This window comes from Mustela nigripes, chromosome 3 (assembly GCF_022355385.1).
Source record: "Mustela nigripes isolate SB6536 chromosome 3, MUSNIG.SB6536, whole genome shotgun sequence".
In the NCBI taxonomy this organism is placed as follows: domain Eukaryota; kingdom Metazoa; phylum Chordata; class Mammalia; order Carnivora; family Mustelidae; genus Mustela; species Mustela nigripes.
Window position 1 is genome coordinate 159,267,307 of NC_081559.1, and position 18,051 is coordinate 159,285,357.

Consider the following 18,051-nt stretch of genomic DNA (forward strand, 5'->3'; position numbering starts at 1 on the left):
CCCATAAGGATACCCTGCAACAGCTTTAAAAATGAGCTTTAAAAATGCATGTACATGGAAGATCTTCAAGGCAGAAGACAGCAATCTGTAGAATAATATATTCAGTTCCATTATGTGAACAAGCCAAAACCAAGCTGGATGATCAAGTATGGAAAGAACAGAAAACCGCTGGTTATACTCAAAACTTTTAGCAGTGGCTCTCTTTGGGGAGGTAAGTGGAATGGAGAGTGAGTGCAGACTATTTCTACATTTTATTTTTTTTAAAGATTTTGTTTGTTTATTTAACAGAGACACAGCAAGAGAGGGAATATAAGCAGGGGGAGTGGGAGAGGGAGAAGCAGGCTTCCCGCTGAGCAAGGAGCCTGATGCGGGGCTCGATCCCAGGATGCCAGGATCATGACCCGAGCTGAAGGCAGCCGCTTAACGACTGAGCCACCCTGGCGCCCCTATTTCTACCTTTTTAATCTATATACTTCTGTGCTGGAATTTATCCTACAGCAAGCAGGTATTCATGTTTGCAGTCTTCTAAATTAAGAGACTTTAAAGGAGCAAACACAAAATGATTATACATAGCCTGATTAACTAACAGTGTAGAAATGTAGAAATGTACAAAGTCAGAATTAAGTTTTGAGAAAAAATAGTTGGGGTTTTAACTTCACGGTCTCCCCCCCACTAGGTAATGTGCTTTACTGTACAAATTAAACTGTTAAAAAATAAGTGAACAAAATCACACCAAGGAAAATCTGCATGTCTGTTTTATTTCCATTAGAAAAATATTATCTATTAAAATTGTGGTCCACTTTCTTCTCCTTCACTTCTACCATTCAAATTTTAGTACTTTAATTTTACTCAAGTAAAGCAGAATTATATAGCTCATGTGAGAACTAAGTATTTCACATCATTCAATTAACAGGATTTAACTGAACTGCGTGTGCTCTTAATTATCAAGAATAGTAACCCCTCTTTCCTATGATTTATTTCCCTTTCCTTTCATTTATTTGTGTAAAGATGTAACGAGCGTCTCTCTCCCCACATCTAGGAACATGAGTGTGAGTGTGATTTATGTGTGTAACTGGAGTTGTCATCTGATCCCCAGTTCAGGCTTAACTCCCCTTATTATATGGTTATTTCCATAATGGCCCCAAATGTTTTAAGTCAGTCATACACTTTCCAATGTCAACTGTAAAAATTAAGATGTTAATCTGAAAACATTGTTAAAATTCCAGACTAAATAACGCTGGGCCCACTTAGAGCGATGCTGTTGTCAGAGGTCCTTGGACAGCCACTGCCTCAATCTCCACACGGCCTCCCTGCAAGGAAAATCATCGAGCAATGGGTAGGTAATTTTTTACAAATGAAGAGAGCTCTAGAATACCTACTAAAAACATATACAACTGATAGTGATACAGCATTATTAACATTACATTTTCCAAAGAAGGGAAGGATAGGGAAGCATTCACGGAGAAGCCTGGACAGGCCAGGCTCCCATGCCAGATGTGCTCATGTGCCTTAGCTCACAGGACGCTCTAGGCAGCTCTGTTAGACAGTGTTCTCCCTTCCATCCAGAGAAGCTTGGAGAGGGGGTTTTAACCTGTCCCAGGACACCATGCTAAATGGCAGAGGTTCAAACCCATGTCTTGAGATTCTAAGTTCAGAGCTCCTTCTACTACACCCAATACCTTAGTTTGAGAATACTGACCACTCCAAGTAACAACCGATTAAAACAACAAACATACCACTCACAGGAGACAAATTTTCGTTATAGGGAAGTCAGTAGGCTGCTTTTTTTGTAGGTAGGAATATTGTGCTGCTAGGGGCTTCTCATCACATTCGAGTATCACGGTAACAATGGTGAGAGAATATGTGGGACATGGGTTTTGAGATTATTTTTCGAATGGAAGTCTGGATATTTCGTTATGCAAGTGAATTAAAAAAAAAAAAGATTTTATTTATTTATTTGACAGAGAGAGCGAGATCACACGTAGGCATAGAGGTTGGCAGAGAGAGAGGGAGATACAGGCTCCCTGTTAAGCAGAGAGCCCAATGCAGGGCTTGATCCCAGGACCTTGAGATCATGACCTAAGCTGAAGGCAGAAGCTTTAACCCACTGAGCCACTCAGGCACCCCTCAAGGCAAATTTTTTATTGCAGAGCTCACTACCCTGGCTCAGGGTATAGTCTCTTAAGTATGTGAAAACAATACAGCTGATATTTCACTTTTTCTTACAATTCAAGTCCCTCTGATTCTGTTGTGTTCATGTTCATGTGTGACCCTGAGTTCTCATTTTCTTAATTTTTAAGACAAATTTAAAAAATTTCTCCAGTTTCTTAATACCCCCCCTGCATATAATATTGGGTATTTCCTTTTAGTCTTTAAGATCCTGGAAATCAGAGATTATTCCTTTTTTTTCTTTAAAAAATTTCCTGCAAAAGTGCTTAGTTTGTTATACTCAGAAAACAACATAGAAATTCATAACCATGTACATTAGTCAGTTTAAGATGTACTTACTTTGGGCAAAGCAGCAACCTGGTAAGCAGCTCTTGCAGGAAAACTATCCTTGAAATCTAAATGTGAAAGAATTTCATTTTAGTTTTCAGAGCTTGTATTGTGACTATACAATTAAGACTCTGGTAAGTGCTTCATAGATCTGTCCATTCTTAGATATAAGCAACACTAAGAAAAGCTCACTTTCGTATCTGTTTGATAAAATATTTTGCCCTAAATTCCTATGATATTGAATACTTTTTATGATATTCATAATAACATTCATAATATTATATAATATTATAATATTATATTATATATAATATAATAATATTCATAATACTCATATTGAATACTTTATGATACTCGAATACTTTCTGGAAAAAAATGAAAGTACATCCTTTGAGACTTTGATCTTGTTTGATATGAACGGGATCTCATGTTTAAAGCAATACTTACTGCTGTATGAACTCTTATTTAAGCATCCCAACAACTTTTTAAAGCTTTATCCCTATTTTGCATGTGAGGAAACCAAAACATAAAAAATGTTAATGAACCAGCTAATGATTCTGAGAACAGAGGTGGTGGTGAGGCCTTATCACAGCAGTAAAAAATAAAATCTCTGTGTTAAAAAAATCATCAGGAGGGCTTAAAAAACCTGAGAAGCATATAACAATATTAAGCTTGGGGAAAATGAATTCGTAGGGTTGTAGTATATTCTCCTAGGGAGTGCCATAGAAATGTCTTAGATCTTTTTCGTGGGGCCTCACTGCATGTTCTCAATCTGACTGTTCTTTTGGGACAGAATCTATGACCATTTCTTTAGCATCTCCTATCACTCTTGATGCCTAACAGACATTCAGTAAGGTTAAAAGATTCATGTCTTGTTAAAATGGAATACAGCAGTAACGCCAGATTCCTTACACTGTTTGTAGACGTCATTGACAGTGTTGAAGTCATTCATGTCCGCCAGCAAAACAGTTGTTTTTACCACTAGAAGAGAGAGACATTGTTAGCAGGTTCAGCTTTTCGGTCTCACCCAAAACATTACTGAGAGAAACATACAGTTCTGACGGTCTTGATTAAAATGGGCCTGAAATTAAAACAACTTTCAAAAGCAAGGAAGATGTGGCATGATGTATTACTGAGTGCTCTGTGCTCTTCAAAAAGCCCGCAGAAACATCAAACAGTAATCTGAAGGAGGATCAAGTCGCTCACCGTTAGAGAAGTCACAGCCTGCGGCTTTCAGAATTTCGCCCATGTTTTTAAGAGCCTAGGAAGCAAGGCGAGAAAGGCCAAAGGCACTAATGTTATATAGCAAAGCTTCAATTCAATGCAATTAATCAATTTTTGCTAATAACCCCTCGAATAGCTTACGCTGCAGAAAAACTCTCCCGTTCTAGGAAATTCTATTCTTTCTAGGCCTACCTTTACACAATCGAATTGCTTCTTGGCTTTTAACAGAAATGGATCTTTCTGACATACAGTGAGACTTTGTCTCTTTTTGTGAGTAAAAAGACTAGACTGAGGTTTCTTCTTCAGTGTTTGAGTGTGTGAAGTTCTTAGCCGATGTTCACTCAGCTGAAACAGAGAAAGCCCTTAGAGTTCCTAATCATCACTTGGAGGATAAGTATGGGCTGGGAGCATTAAAACATACTTTCTTTTATTTATTTATTTTTAATTTAATTTTATCTTTTCAGTGTTCCAAGATTCATTAAAACATATTTTCTTTTAAAGCAAAAATTCACTTTAAAGAGTACTTCTGTCTTTTTCTCAAAAAAAATCAGTAAACTAAGTATATGTTCGACACTCTGGACTTTGGAAAAACATTTTTCACTCTTTCCTTAACGTATTATTTTTTTCAATTCATTGCTCCCCTCCACTTTACTGGTCACATTATAATATTTGATATAAATATTTTTAAAATCCATCTTCTAAACAGGTAACATACGGATATGGCAAAGAATTCAAAAGCTATTAAAAAGCATATCCATTAAAAAAAAAAAAAAAAAAAAGCATATCCATTGAAAGGATGTTTCTCACCCTGACTGCCCTTTGCCCAGCTTCCTTCAGAGGGAACCACTGCTTCTGGTTTCTTGTGTATCATGGTGGAGACAGTCAGTGCTTATACCAGCATGAACAGGAATATGCACACACATGCAGATGGTAGCGTACTGTGCAAACTGTTTTGCATCTTGGTTTTATTTTATCACATATCAATTTACCTTGGGGGACTTTTCTGCATTAATTTAATGTATGGCTCCAGCATGATTTATTTCACTAGTTCTTACAGACAGACATTTGGTTTGTTTTGTGTCTTTGGATAATACCAATGACTCAGTGAATGCATAAAATTATAATTTAATTCTATTTATTGGATTAGAATTGTACTCCCCACTCTCATTTAGAAAAACACATTACACATCATCTTTGATAGTTCTTACTAACAAATGTTGACTTTTACTTTTGTGGTGTTTTTCTTGTAGGTCAGTGGCCATGATAAGAAATTTCCCAATCCAGGGACACCTGGGTAGCTCAGTCTGTTAAGTGTCTGCCTTCAGCTCAGGTCATGATTCCAGGGTCCTGGGATTGAGTTCTGCACTGGGCTCCTTGCTTGGCGAGGAGCCTGCTTTTCCCTCTGCCTGCCACTCCCCCTGCTTGTGCTGTCTCTTTCTCTCTCTGACAAATAAATTTATTTATTTTTAAAGATTTTATTTATTTATCTGAGAGAGACACCATTAGCAGGGGGAGAGGCAGAGGCAGACTCCCCACTGAGCAGTGAGCCTAACACGGGGCTCAATTTCAGGACCCTGGGATCATGACTTCAGATGAAGGTAGATGCTTACCTGACTAAGCCACCCAGGCACCCCATAAATAAAATCTTAAAAAAAAAATCCCAATCCATGTAGAAGTGACAAGATACTATCTGATTTCAATACTTTGAGAGTTAAGTAATTTTACTGAGATAATGGACACAAAATATTGTATCAGTTTTAAGTATATAATTCAATAATATGTATATACTGTAAAAGGATAACCACAGTTTAGTGAATACCCAATAATTCAGGTTTGAAGTCACCTTAGACGGTAGACTTTTGCTTGTTAAATGATTCCTCAAATTTCGAACTTTCTACTGACAAAGAACTGTCTTCAATCAATCAGGATGTAACTCTAAAGGCATTTACCTGATAATCTCTATAAAAAATGTCAGCCAAATGGATGCTTAACATGAAAAAGTGGTAAAGAAGAGAATTTCAAATGTGAAAAAAATGACTTACTTGTTTGGCTTCTTCTGCCACCCCTCCTGGCATGAGCTGTCCACTTGCAGGGTCCATGCCCAGCTGTCCTGAAATGTAAATGGTCCTGTCGACTAACACGGCTTGACTGCAATAAAGAGAGACTGGGTGTATGTATAAGATACAAAATATGAAAGTCAATGCTCAAAGATTTCTTTGCTAAGACACATAAAGCACAAAATGTCAAATAAAAGAATTAATAATTGGGCTGCATTAAAATTAAAAAGACTTGCTTTTTGAAAGAGATCTTTAAGAAAGTGAAAATAGAAGTCACAGATTGGGAGAAAAGATTTACAAAACATATATCCAACAAAGAACTTGTATCCAGAATATATAAAGAACTCTTATAATACAGTAAGAGAAGATAACCCAGCAAAAAAATAGGCAAGTGATTTGAAAAGATATTTCATAAAAGAAGACACATGGGGATGCCTGGGTGGCTCAGTTGGTTAAGCAGCTGCCTTCAGCTCAGGTCATGATCCCAGCGTCCTGGGATCGAGTCCCATATCGGGCTCCTTGCTCCGCAGGGAGCCTGCTTCTCCGTCTGACTCTGCCTTCCACTCTGTCTGCCTGTGCTCGCTCTCGCTCACTCTCTCTGACAAATAAATAAAATCTTTAAAAAAAAAAAAAAAAAGACACATGAAGAGCTAGGGAGTACAAGAGCGAGGGAGTTCAACATTTTTACTCACTAGAAAAATGTAGTGCAAAACCATAATAGATATCACTATCCACAAGTAGAGGTCACTGGTAATAATAAGTATTGGTGAAGATGGGAAGCAACCAGAACCCTATACATTGCTGGTGAGAATGCAAAACAGTACACACTTTGGAAAACAGTTTGGCAAATTTCTTAAAAACTTAAAACATATACTTAACCTGCAACCCAGTAATTTCTTTCCTAGGCAACTACCCAAAATAAATGAAAATATATGTCCAAAGACCTATGGAATGTTCAGAACAGCACTATTCACAAAAGCAAAAAAGAAAAACAAAAAATTTTTAAAAATCCAGAGATATCCAACCAAAGGCTATATAGTATTTGATTCCACTTCCATGAAATTCCAGAAAAGACAGAATAGCAGCAGAAAGTAGATTAGTGGCTTCCTAAATCAGTGGGGATTGACCACAAATGTATGGTATGAAAGAATTTTTTGGGGGAGACGGAAATGTGCTGAAACTTGCCTGTGGTGGCAGGTACACGAGTCCAGACACCTACAAAAACTCATGGAACTCTACACTTAAAAATGGGGGGATTTTTTTTTAAAAAGGTGAATTTTAATGTAACTTATACCTCAGTAGAACTGTGAAACAACAAAAACACAATGCCAAGAGCACCCTAAGAAAATAAGTATTCTCAGACAAGATTCATCTGGAAGGGTACACCCTTCATTTCTGCCAAGTACTTGCTTTTGGAAATGACTTGTGTAATGAGGACACTAGATTTCAGAATTAGGATAAAATAACAAGAAACAGAATAAGCCACACTGAGACCTGAAAAAGAACCAAACACATCAACTTCAATTTTTTTTAAAAAACTTTTTGGATAAAGAAATCCTCTCTCTCTTTTTAGCTGTGGTAAAAGGTATTTACCATTTTAACGATTTTTAGGTACACAATTCAGTGGTAATAAGTGCCACCATTTCTAAAATTTGATAAAGAAACCTTAGTAGCAGTTTAAATTCAGAAATAAAATATGTTGTACCATTTCCATGCTTATCTAGTAATAGCATCTCCTCATTTCTAATTTTACATTTCCAATATTACATCCTCATTTCTAATCTAGTTCCCTATGGCGTTTTCCAATATGCTCCAAGCTTTCTTTTATTTCATGATGTTTCCCCTGATTTTCCTGAGCATATGTTTTTTTCTTTATAATTTAAACAATGGCATTTATGTATGTATGGATGTATGTAAGCTCTGTGCCCGATGTGGGGCTTGCACCTATAACTCTGAGATCAAGAGTTTATCAACTGAGCCAGCCAGGGGCCCCTTTAAATTTTTAAAATTTTTTGAAGAAGATAACATTCCATGGTTAAAAAATCTAGAAACTATTCAAAGAATCTCAATGAAAAATCTCCTCCCTTCTTTCCTTATCTTCTTCCTGCTTTATTTCCAGTCCCTACAGATAACCAGTGCTCTTCTTGACAGAGTCTTCCAAAGTTTCTTCATTTATATGCAAATAAAAATGAATATATTTATCTTCTTCCTGTTTGTACATGTAGTATACTAAGCTCTTTTTTTTAATACAACATGAAGTGTATTAAACCGTTCTCTACATTTTGCTTTTTTTGCTCAACTGTATATCACGACCTTCCCATAACTGTATATAGAATACATCTTTACTCTTTTAACAGTTGTGTAGTATTTCACCCTGTGGACATACTTTAACTAGTTACTTTTGATTCCAGTACTTTGCTATTGTAAACAAAACGACACCGAAAACCATCACACATACATTTTCCCTGGGCAGGTAACTAAGCCTTTTTTTCATCTAAACCTCAGAGGAGCTTTTCCTATATCACGTGCAGGATCCTGCCTCGCAGCATAGCTCAGTCTGTTATCTTATCTCTGGGGTATGCCAGACTGTAAACTCCCGGATTACAAGAGCTGTGTCCCACTTTCTCCAGCTGCACAGGGCCCAGGTGACTCCTTGCACATAGTGGGCACACAATACCTTCTTGTTGATGTTTTGCTAATGACTTACTAGCTTAATTGACTTTGACTGTCAGTAAAGAATCTTTTTAGCAGGACCTACTGGCTTATTGTGTTGGGCTTTGAAGCGTGGAAGAGGGTAGATCTAAACTTGGTAACAAGACTTAGAAAGTCTAGAAATTCTTCTCAACTACCTGGCTTTCACCCTGGCCCAGAAACAGGTAACTACTGAATTTGTTAATGTGTAAGCTTTCCTCAGGTTGAAAAGTATCATCAGCTAACAAGGTTTCTTATTAACTGTCCTGTGTAGAACTAGGCTACCCTAGACCCTTTGCAAAAGTAACTTTAGCTCTCCCCATATATGAAACATAGATTAAGCCCATATACATTACCATTGGTCAAAAAATTTGTGATAGTAAAAAGGAGTTCATTTATTCTTAGAAAATTAACAGATGTCTAAGACTATCTGACCTATGTGAGTTAATCTCTTACAGCTTAGTAAAGAGATCGTTCATAAAGGTAATTAAATAGCTGACCCTCTGATCATTGCATCCTACTATCCATAGACAAGTCATTAGACTCTAAAACATTTAAAAGTCTACTGTTCCATTTCCAGGTCAAAGGGTAGTAACACTTTCAAAAGCATCTTAGTAAGAATTCTCATACTATAATCTATGCCACCTGGACTATCACTTCCAAATTTCACGACTATTTTGGTAGGGTGTTGGCAAAATGGAAAGCCAGGCAATGTGATGTTGAAATCTCTCAAGGTTCCGTCCTGATTTGAAAAGTGAAATGCGCTGAGCTGATTAGCTAATTGGTGACAACACCCTGTCTGTCACAAGGCCAGGGACTGGAGGTTCAACACATTTGAATTCTTCCTGAAGACCAGAATTTTCCAACTGTGCTCACTACCAACTCCATGCACAAAAATTGGTTTCCAAATGGTTCTTCAAATATGTCTAATTAACTTTATGAGGATATGACTAGTTAGTTGGAGTGTGGTTTTCTTCAAGATAAAATATTGAATATTAGCACCATTTTTAGTGGCCTTGTATGATCTCTGGGTAGAAAAAAGCACAAGAGGACAACGTCCTAGGAAGTCTGCCCATTGTGAAGCTGGTTGATGTTTTGTCTTTAATCACACTGGTATATTCATTTGATTCCCTTTTTTTCCCCTTGCAGCTTTATAAAGTTAGCTGACGTCAGGTCAATCAGGAATATTGCTGTTATGCTTGCTTTCCTGAACAAAGTACACACTTGAGGAAGGTCTATGCTCCAGGCTCTATAATCACTTCGTGTTTGTTTCTGGTAAGGGTTGCTTTTGCTCTGAAGTAAAACCAGTGGATAATGGAGGAAGAGGGACCAGGCAGAGGAGCTAAAATATTACTGATTTTTTACTTTTATTGTAATACCCCCTGAACTAGTCTTAATGTCCTTCCCAAATAATTATCAGAGTACTCAAAAAGAAAAGTGATCAAGTCACTTCCTCTTCAAAAACATCTGAAGGCTCTTCAGTGCCTACAAAATAAAGTTTCTACTCTCCAGGTTAGAGTTGGGAAAGATCACAATCCAGACTTTGGTAAAAGCTAATTTTTAGCAGGAGACAAAACAATTCAGAGTCAAAGTCCAACTGTGAACCAGGGTTTCCCAAAGTATAAGTCACACGCAAACTGAATCACAGTAAGGAAAGGATTCTTTTTTAAATCCTCTTTGAGTTCCTCCATGGTAGGAGACAGCAAACTAACTGATGAAGATTGAGCTCTAGAGCTCTGCCTAAGTTCAAATTCTGTCACAGCCCATCTTGGTGGTTGACCTTGGGAAACTTATTTAACCATATGTCTATCAGTTTCTTCATCTGAAAAATAAGTACTGTCACAATAACTGTGCACATAAAGCATTAAAGCACCTAGAACAGTGCCTTGTGCTCAGAGAGCATCAGTAAATGTTAGCAATTATGACATCAATCCTCTGATTACATCAAGGAGAAAAGAGATCAATTTTAGAAAAAAAGAAATGTATCACTTTTAACAAAGAGAGCTGGCCTCGGGTTCTGAGCCAACTGCAGCAGCTTCCTAGGATTTAATTATGCTTTTTATTTAATTGAGCTTATTTTCTTTTTTCTGTTACCTTCCACTGGGTTGTCTTCTATTTAGAGTACTGCTGTAAAATTTCCTTTTTAATTTTGTTAAAGTGAGCCTGCTTAAATAAAAATGCTAAGTAAATTATGATACAGGTGGTACACAGATTTGGCAAATGGGAAAAAAAAGAGAGAAGTCGTTGTTGGATTACTAAAATTTCCTCCAAAATATCTTTATGCCATGTATTCTTCTACAACTATGCCTCATGTCCTTCCCTCTGACTTCCCACTTAATTCCTTAGCAAAGTAATTTAAAAATCATTTACAACAGTACTATACAGATGGCAAACAGAACCTTCAAAACCCAGCCCAAGGACTACCTCTTGCAGGAGCCCTCCTAGATCTTTTTCTTCCTCTGCCCAAGTTCCATGAATTTCTTTCTTCTCTTTTCCCATCCCTCACCCCCCAACCCTTTACTTCCATTGCATTTTGTTTCTAACCCTGCTATAATAATTATTGTTCTGTACCTCTAAGTGTCATTTCTCACAGCAATGTGGTACAGAAGAGGGAGCTGGGGCTTGCTCAAATCAAGCTCTGCCACTTATGAACTATCTGACCTTGGACAAGTTCACTTTCAGGTTAAGCTTTCTTTTTGCAAAATGAAGATGGGACTCAGAGAAGGCGGAGGTCAGTTGTCATGATGCATGCCCCAAATGAAAATGTTACTTTTTCTTCCCCCTCATGCCCGAGTATCTTTCACACTCCTTTAATTCTTACACATTTTTTTGTAGCTTCTGCAGTGCGTGGCATATAGTAGGTGCTCAATATATGCCTATCATAGCTGAAGTGTTTCAGTTGTAGAAGTTTTCCATCTGTGGTTCTTTTAATAGTGAACACACACTATATTTTAAAAAGGAAAAATGAGAAAAGGTTTACACGGTATACTTTAGCGAAGAATTTAAAATAACAAAAATTACATTAAGGGAAAAACGTCTCCAAGAAGGCATAGGAGAGGATCTAATTGTTTTAAAGCTGAGACGTTTTAAGGAAAAAAAGAGGGATTTTTTTTTAAAAAAGAAATTAACCTTTTTATATTTGCAGCATTTCTGACAAGTGGAAATGCATGTACACAGGGTAGGGTTTCTGGCCAGTATACATATAGTTAGCTAGAGCATGTCAAGGCAATCTTAGGAAACGATTTTTGTTGTGATTTGTATTTGACTTTACTAGTGGGAAATGAGCATGGGCAACGAATTCATAAACATCCCAATGCATTTCGGTATCGGTCGTAAAAAAAAAGAGTGCCTTCGGTAGATGGGCATGTATCTGCTAAGCATTTCTGTGAAAAGAATTCAGCTCTCTCCAGATCCATCTGCTCATGGAATTTACTCCTTTTAATTGAGAGGGTTAGACCAAATATGATGCTAAAATGGAAGCTGTAATCATAAAGTCCACATGTTGTAGTCATTTACACAAGAAGTCCAGAACAGGCAAATTCATAGAAACTGAAAATAGATTAGCGGTTGCCAGGGGTTAGGGGAAAAGACTGGGGAGTGACTGCTAATGGATATGTGCTTTTTTGTTTGTTTGCTTTTTTTTTTTGGAGGCGATTAAAATATTCAGAGATTATATAGTGATGGTTGCACTACTTTGTCAGTAGAATTTTAAAAAATCACTGAACTGTACCCTTTAAAGGTGTGAATTTTATGGGTATGTGAATTATATCTCGATAAAATGGTTACCGGAAAAAAAAAAATCAAAACCTGACCGCTTATGGCCGGCGAAGCGCTCTGGCCCTCCAGGTCCGGGGTAGAGTCCCTGGGAGCACAGGCTCCCGCTCTACGGATCTCCAGGTGCGCTGCCTCTTTCCTGAGTTGTTTCCCGGGTTCAGCGAGTTCGAGCTAGGTTAGACCGGATGAAGCCCGCGGCCGGCGCCAGCTCTGGCCCGGAGTGGCCGCCGCTCCGGACCCCCGACCCCACATGCCCAGAGTGCATCCGCGCTCCCACACGTCTCGTTACCTGTAGGGACCAATGGCCCCTGGGGCTTTCGCAGTGCTGATCACCTTTCTTATCAGAGACGCCATGGCTAACCCTTTTAGCTTGCTGTCCGTCCCTCCAAGAGAACAAACCCGTACGCCGCCTCCAGTAGCGTCTCACCAGGACTAACCAGCCCAGGGGCCAGTCCCCTCAGTAACTCTTCTCCCGGAGCAAGTTCGCTCGGCATTCTGGGAGTTGTAGTCTCAGCCAGGTTCCCGGCCACGTGGAGGCCGCGGGGGCACTGGCGCATGCGCTATGCAGATTGCTCGCCGCACACGTCTCCACGGACGGGACTGTCGCAACACCTTGTCATTCTGACTCGGGGAGCCCTGGATTTCTCCCTCAGAGCTTCTGGCAGGTAGGTCGTGCGGGACTGGTGTGCCTCAGGGTCCGCGAGTTTGGGGGGAGTGGACGACGGCCCGCGCACCGGCCCAGCTCTCCTCCCAGTTTTCCCTCAGACCCCCCTGACCTCTGGCAGCCGGCGCCTGGGCCCGGCTTGCCGCCCCGCGCCTCCTTCGGTCCCTGAGCTCAAGCCCCCTGCGTTTGTCATTTCTCCGTATTGTCCCGCCGGGCGGACGCCGCCCTTGGAATGGGCTTGCGCCCCCGTCCTGCCGGGCACTCTGAAGGAATGAGTTGAGTCCTTAAGGGGACCGCGCTGAGAATCTGGGCGTCGTCCACCGTCCGCCCCTCCCATATCCCATTCCTGGGGGCTCCTCCGGCTTTGCAGGGGCTCTGTGCATTCTCCTTAGATCTGAACCGATCCCGAGTGACTGGGGTCTGATTTCAAAAAGGAAGATAGGCTGGTCGCTTGGCAGATAGTCCTGCCGTGTCAGAAGGCGTGGTACTTGGCCAGGTATTTCTTATTCTGTTAATAAAGGCATCATAAGCACGCTCCACTCCATTTATGCGTGCAGGTTTACATTCAACAAATACATACTGAGCCCTGCTTTGTGCAAGGCACATTGCTTGGAGCTGGAGGGACAACAGTGGAAAAGACAGGTAAGATTCCTGTCCTGCCCTGCTTCTAAACGTAATGTTAAGAAAGTCCTTGTTATTCCTTCTCCTTTGTCCTACATACTGCAACGGTTTGGTTTTCTTACTTCCTGCTCAAGAGCCTTCAGAGCTTTTTCATTGGTTTGGGGCTCCAAGCACGGAATGAAATAGAACTTCCAGTATGGTTTCCCTGGCCTGCTCAGTGTTACCCCTCCTACTGTCTCATCCTACTCAGGACATCCAGAGCCCTCGCTCCAGAAATCACACAGAAGATTCCTGAATACTCTTTCTTCCCCATCCAAATTCCAACCCCCTAAAATCCTATTTTTTCATTGACTTTTCCGGTGGATCCACATTTTCCCTTCTTACTCAGTTTCCTATTGTACCACACTGCAAAATTTGGTCTTTTAATGTTGTAGTCTTTTTTTCCTAATTGTTTTGGTTTTTAAAAATAGTGACTAGAGCGAGACTGCCTGGTTTGACTCCCAGCACACTTACAATCTTATTGGCCTGGGTGAGGTTATGTTACCTCTCTATGCTTCAGTTTCTTCATTTATAAAATACAGGTGGTGCTAGTATTTCCCTTATGGAGTCTTGAGAATTGAATGAGTAAGGCATGTAGAATAATGCTTAACACTTAACACAGTTCTCCATAAATGTTAGCTGTTTAAGACAACCAAATTCTGTAAGAAAAGAAGCTACAACCTTATGCTACTTTTGTATACACACAGCCTGAAACTAATAAGCACAGAATAGATACCAAAAGTCTGTTAAATTTGATTAAACTGGACAATTTAGGAGGTACTTTTAAATACAAAATAATTCACGATATGATTCTTTAAATAAGAAGCTCTCTTGGGGCATGACAAATAATTTAACTTGTGTGAAATATTTCTTGTGAAACAAGATACCTGCATTTTTTCTAATAAGATATTTATTTATTTGAGAAAGAGAGAGAGCGCAAGACTGTGTGTATAAGGGGGGGCGGGGAGCAGAGGGAGAGAGGGACAAGCAGACTCCACATTGAGTATGGAGCTGGAGGGGGACTTGATCCCAGAATCCTGAGATCATGACCTGAGCTAAAACCAAGAGTTGGACACTTAACTAGCTGGGCCACCCAGGTGCTCCAAGATAACCGTGTTATTTATTTATTTATTTTTTAATATTTTTAAAAAGATTTTATTTATTTATTTGACACAGAGAGAGATCACAAGGAGGCAGAGAGGCAGACAGACAAAGGGGGGAGCAGGCTCCCCACCGAGCAGGGAACCCGTTGTGGGCCCAGGACCCTGAGATCATGAACTGAGCCAAAGGCAGAGGCTCAACCCACTGAGCCATCCAGGCGCCCCAAGATACCTGTATTCTTAAGGGAAATTGTATATCTGTCCAAATCACCAACTTTTTAGATCTGGGAGAAATCAGGTTAATGGTTAATGCTCAGGTTGTCAAACTGAAGTAGTTCTAAAGGGGTATATCTCTGGTCAACCAGGTGATAGTAAGCGGTGTGAGAAAACATGATATGTCCAATTTATTTTATTATTTTATTTTTTTAAAAGATTTTATTTATTTATTTGACAGAGAGAGATCACAAGTAGGCAGAGAGGCAGGCAGAGAGAGAGAGGAGGAAGCAGGCTCCCTGCTGAGCAGAGAGCCCAATGCAGGACTCCATCCCAGGACCCTGAGATCATGACCTGAGCCGAAGGCAGCGGCTTAACCCACTGAGCCACCCAGGCACCCCTATGTCCAATTTATTTGAAGATTTTAGGGAAAACACATTTGAAAATACTGGCATATACTTAGTGCTCATTAATAGCTAAAGGAGTAACTGTGGAAACACACAAACTGAATATTAGGAATAGATGTAAAACTCACCTGATTGTCCAGGTAGGAGTTAAAATATCTTCTGGAAGCTATTTTTAAGCAAAATCTTTAGACCTCATAAGGATATAATCTATAGTCATTCTCTTCTGCTGTTAGAACTGTTAGAGGACCACTGCTAGTTCAATCTGCTAGTTTTTCAGTCTGGTATCAAAGCTTACTCCAGTCCCCGAGTGCCAGCCTCCTCCTGTCTGTTTTAGTGCTCAGTAGATTCAAATCCAGATTGAATCAGTAGCATACTTCCCTGGCAGTGTGCTCTGTCTTGCTAGGTAAGTTCTGATTCAAGCAGATAATAGTAGCTGAATGAAATTGTTTTGTGAAATCATTCTGAATCATTCTTAATGCAGACTGATCTGAGCCATGTCATTCACTAGCTGATTGGTTCTGCAGAACTTCATTTGCTTCCTATATATTTTTTAAATTTGAGAGATGGTTTTGGATGTACATGTACTTGTCTTTCATTTAGGTGAAAGTGAGATGACATAATCTTTGTAATTTCAATCTGGCCTCCCTGGGCCTGCTCAGTTTTATCTCTCCTCTGTTTGAGAGTAATAGCTACCGTAAATGAAGCCCTTAGTTTTTGCAAAGTGCCATGCTCGGTATGTTATGTACATTACCTTATTCTCACAGCAACGTTGTGATGATTCCCATTTATAGAGAAGGGGACTGAGGCTCAAAGAGGGAAAGTAACTTTCCTAAGATTATGTAACTAAAAAGTGTTAAGGAACATACTTGGTCCAGATTTTTCTAACTCCAAAGGAAGGGTCCTTAAATATTATACAACACTGGTTACTTTTATTTTGAATGAAGCCCTGCATTGGGAAGGAGGTAAGTGAATGGGTGGCAGTTAATTCAGTGGCATTCGGTGGGAGTGGTGCACGTCTTGATGTGGCAGTCTGTTAGTTTTTGCAGTGTTTTTGGTTGGCATAACTAGTGGGGTAACACTGCTGGCATTTCTCGGGCAGGGACCAGGGATGTTACACATGCTGGTGTGTGCAGGGAAGTGTCACAGTAAGTAGCCCAGTACCTGTTTTACATAAAAGCACAAACTATCCGATACATGGTTTTAATAGACACTGAACTTTCTCGGAGTGCAGTAAATCTAAAGGTTGTATTCCTTCCACCTCTCTTCCTTTCGCTGCTTTAGCAAGGGATGTTCACTAGTTTGGAAAGCTATGTTGACAGTGGCATTGCTGCCTTCTCTTTGAGGCTCTGGTACAACCCACCTACATTACTTTGCCTTTGTAGCTGTTGCATTCGTGGTAATTCCATGTATAGGTACCAGTAAGGACTAGTGTTAAAATATCGAAATGCTTTGAGAACGGCTTGGCTCTGCTACTCCGAGCTTCTTTTCTTCGCTCCAGACTCTTCAGATTCCCTATAGTCAGTAAGAAAAGAGTTAATGACCATGGCATGGGGGCTTCCAGGCCTCTTCTCCAGCTCTATAGGTTGCAGCAGTGCCTGTACTTGGGCCTGTGTTGTGATTACACCCCTGAGTTCAGACTGTCTCCCTATTACATAAGGCCACCCAGTAGAGGTGACATAGTTACACGCAGAAGGTACACGCTATTTTATTAAAATTACTTTTTAGTTCTCCTTTACATTATAGTTAGGCCACATATTGTAGGGTATATATTGTCAAAAGTTAGATGACTAGTAGGTTATGTTATTAATTTAATTTCAATATAGAAAACAGATGTTTCAGACCATTCAGGAAAGAAGAGGGAGGAGCGCCCCGGTGGCTCAGTTGGTTAAAGGGTTTGACTCTTGATACCGGCTCAGGTTATGAACTTGGTCATGAAGTTAAGCCCCATGTTGGACTCCATGCTTAGTGTGGAGTCTGCCCAAGACTCTCTCTCCCTCTCTCTGTTCTTTTTTTTTGTTTTGTTAAAGAGTTTATTTATTTATTTGTCAGAGAAAGCGAGAGTGCACGCACAAGCAGGCAGAGTGGCAGGAAGAGGCAGAGAGAAGCAGGCTCCCTGCTGAGCCTGATGCAGGACTCGATCTCTGGACCCCGGGATCACGACCTGAGCTGAAGGCAGCGGCTTAACTGACTGAGCCACCCAGGTGTCTCTCTCTGCATCTTCTGTTCCCCACTGCTCTGTCTTTCAAATAAATAAATAAACTGGAAAACAGAAAGAAAAAGAGGGCTGTTGAGTTTGAGAGTTGAGAACTACTGAGTAAATCCATGAGGCTACTGAAGGATTTTGTCCTTTATCCTTGTTTTAAATTGAAATCTTTTGGCTATTATGAATTACAGGTACAGCTGGCCTTGTCTCAGTGGCAGAAATGAAAACATCAGTAATTTATGTGTTTGTAGAGGGCATCATATCAGAGTAGCGAGTAGTCTAGATCAGTGATTCAGGTGGCTCTTGTTTCAACTAAGAATTTTTTGCCTTGGCAGAGGGATCTTCTCTCATAACTTATTTTTCATTCTTTCAATAGACTTTGTGCAGTGTCAGCATTGGGATGTGATTGAATTATCTGGCAATACATTCTGGAATATACTAATAATGGTCTCTTCCATCAGTAGACTTATTTTTTTCCTGTTGAATTGGTTTTTTGGTGTTAATACCATTCATGGCTCCCCTAGAGGTGCCCCTGGTGATGCATCTTCTGTGGATCAGTATC

The 18,051-nt window shown here is 39.8% G+C and overlaps 2 protein-coding genes across 4 annotated transcripts in view; one reads left to right on the forward strand and one right to left on the reverse strand.

The window, feature by feature from the left end:
• Nucleotides 1–737: 737 nt before the first annotated feature.
• On the reverse strand, nt 738–12,720 carry RIDA (reactive intermediate imine deaminase A homolog). The gene is made up of 6 exons (XM_059392920.1): nt 12,532–12,720; nt 5,763–5,868; nt 3,703–3,757; nt 3,409–3,477; nt 2,509–2,564; nt 738–1,310 (listed from the first exon to the last, which is right to left on the reverse strand). The coding sequence occupies exons 1-6, from the start codon at nt 12,594–12,596 to the stop codon at nt 1,248–1,250; spliced, it is 414 nt and encodes a 137-aa protein (XP_059248903.1). The 5' UTR covers nt 12,597–12,720; the 3' UTR covers nt 738–1,247.
• An 87-nt stretch (nt 12,721–12,807) lies between these two features.
• POP1 (POP1 homolog, ribonuclease P/MRP subunit) overlaps nt 12,808–18,051 on the forward strand; it is a 38,184-nt gene continuing 32,940 nt past the window's right edge. For all 3 annotated transcript variants that reach the window (XM_059394920.1, XM_059394922.1, XM_059394921.1), the window contains exon 1: nt 12,808–12,907. The gene's annotated coding sequence lies outside the window, so the exon portion shown is untranslated. The remainder of the gene's footprint in view (nt 12,908–18,051) is intronic.

Bases quoted from the DNA above. Each gene is read 5' to 3' on its own strand.
- RIDA (XM_059392920.1), bottom strand. From the start codon at position 12,596: ATGGCGTCTCTGATAAGAAAGGTGATCAGCACTGCGAAAGCCCCAGGG. The intron at 3,758-5,762 runs GTAAGTCATTTT...CTTGCTTCCTAG, and splicing joins TGGCAGAAGAAGCCAAACAA to GCTCTTAAAAACATGGGCGA. The intron at 1,311-2,508 runs GTAAGTACATCT...TTTTCCTTGCAG, and splicing joins AGGTTGCTGCTTTGCCCAAA to GGAGGCCGTGTGGAGATTGA.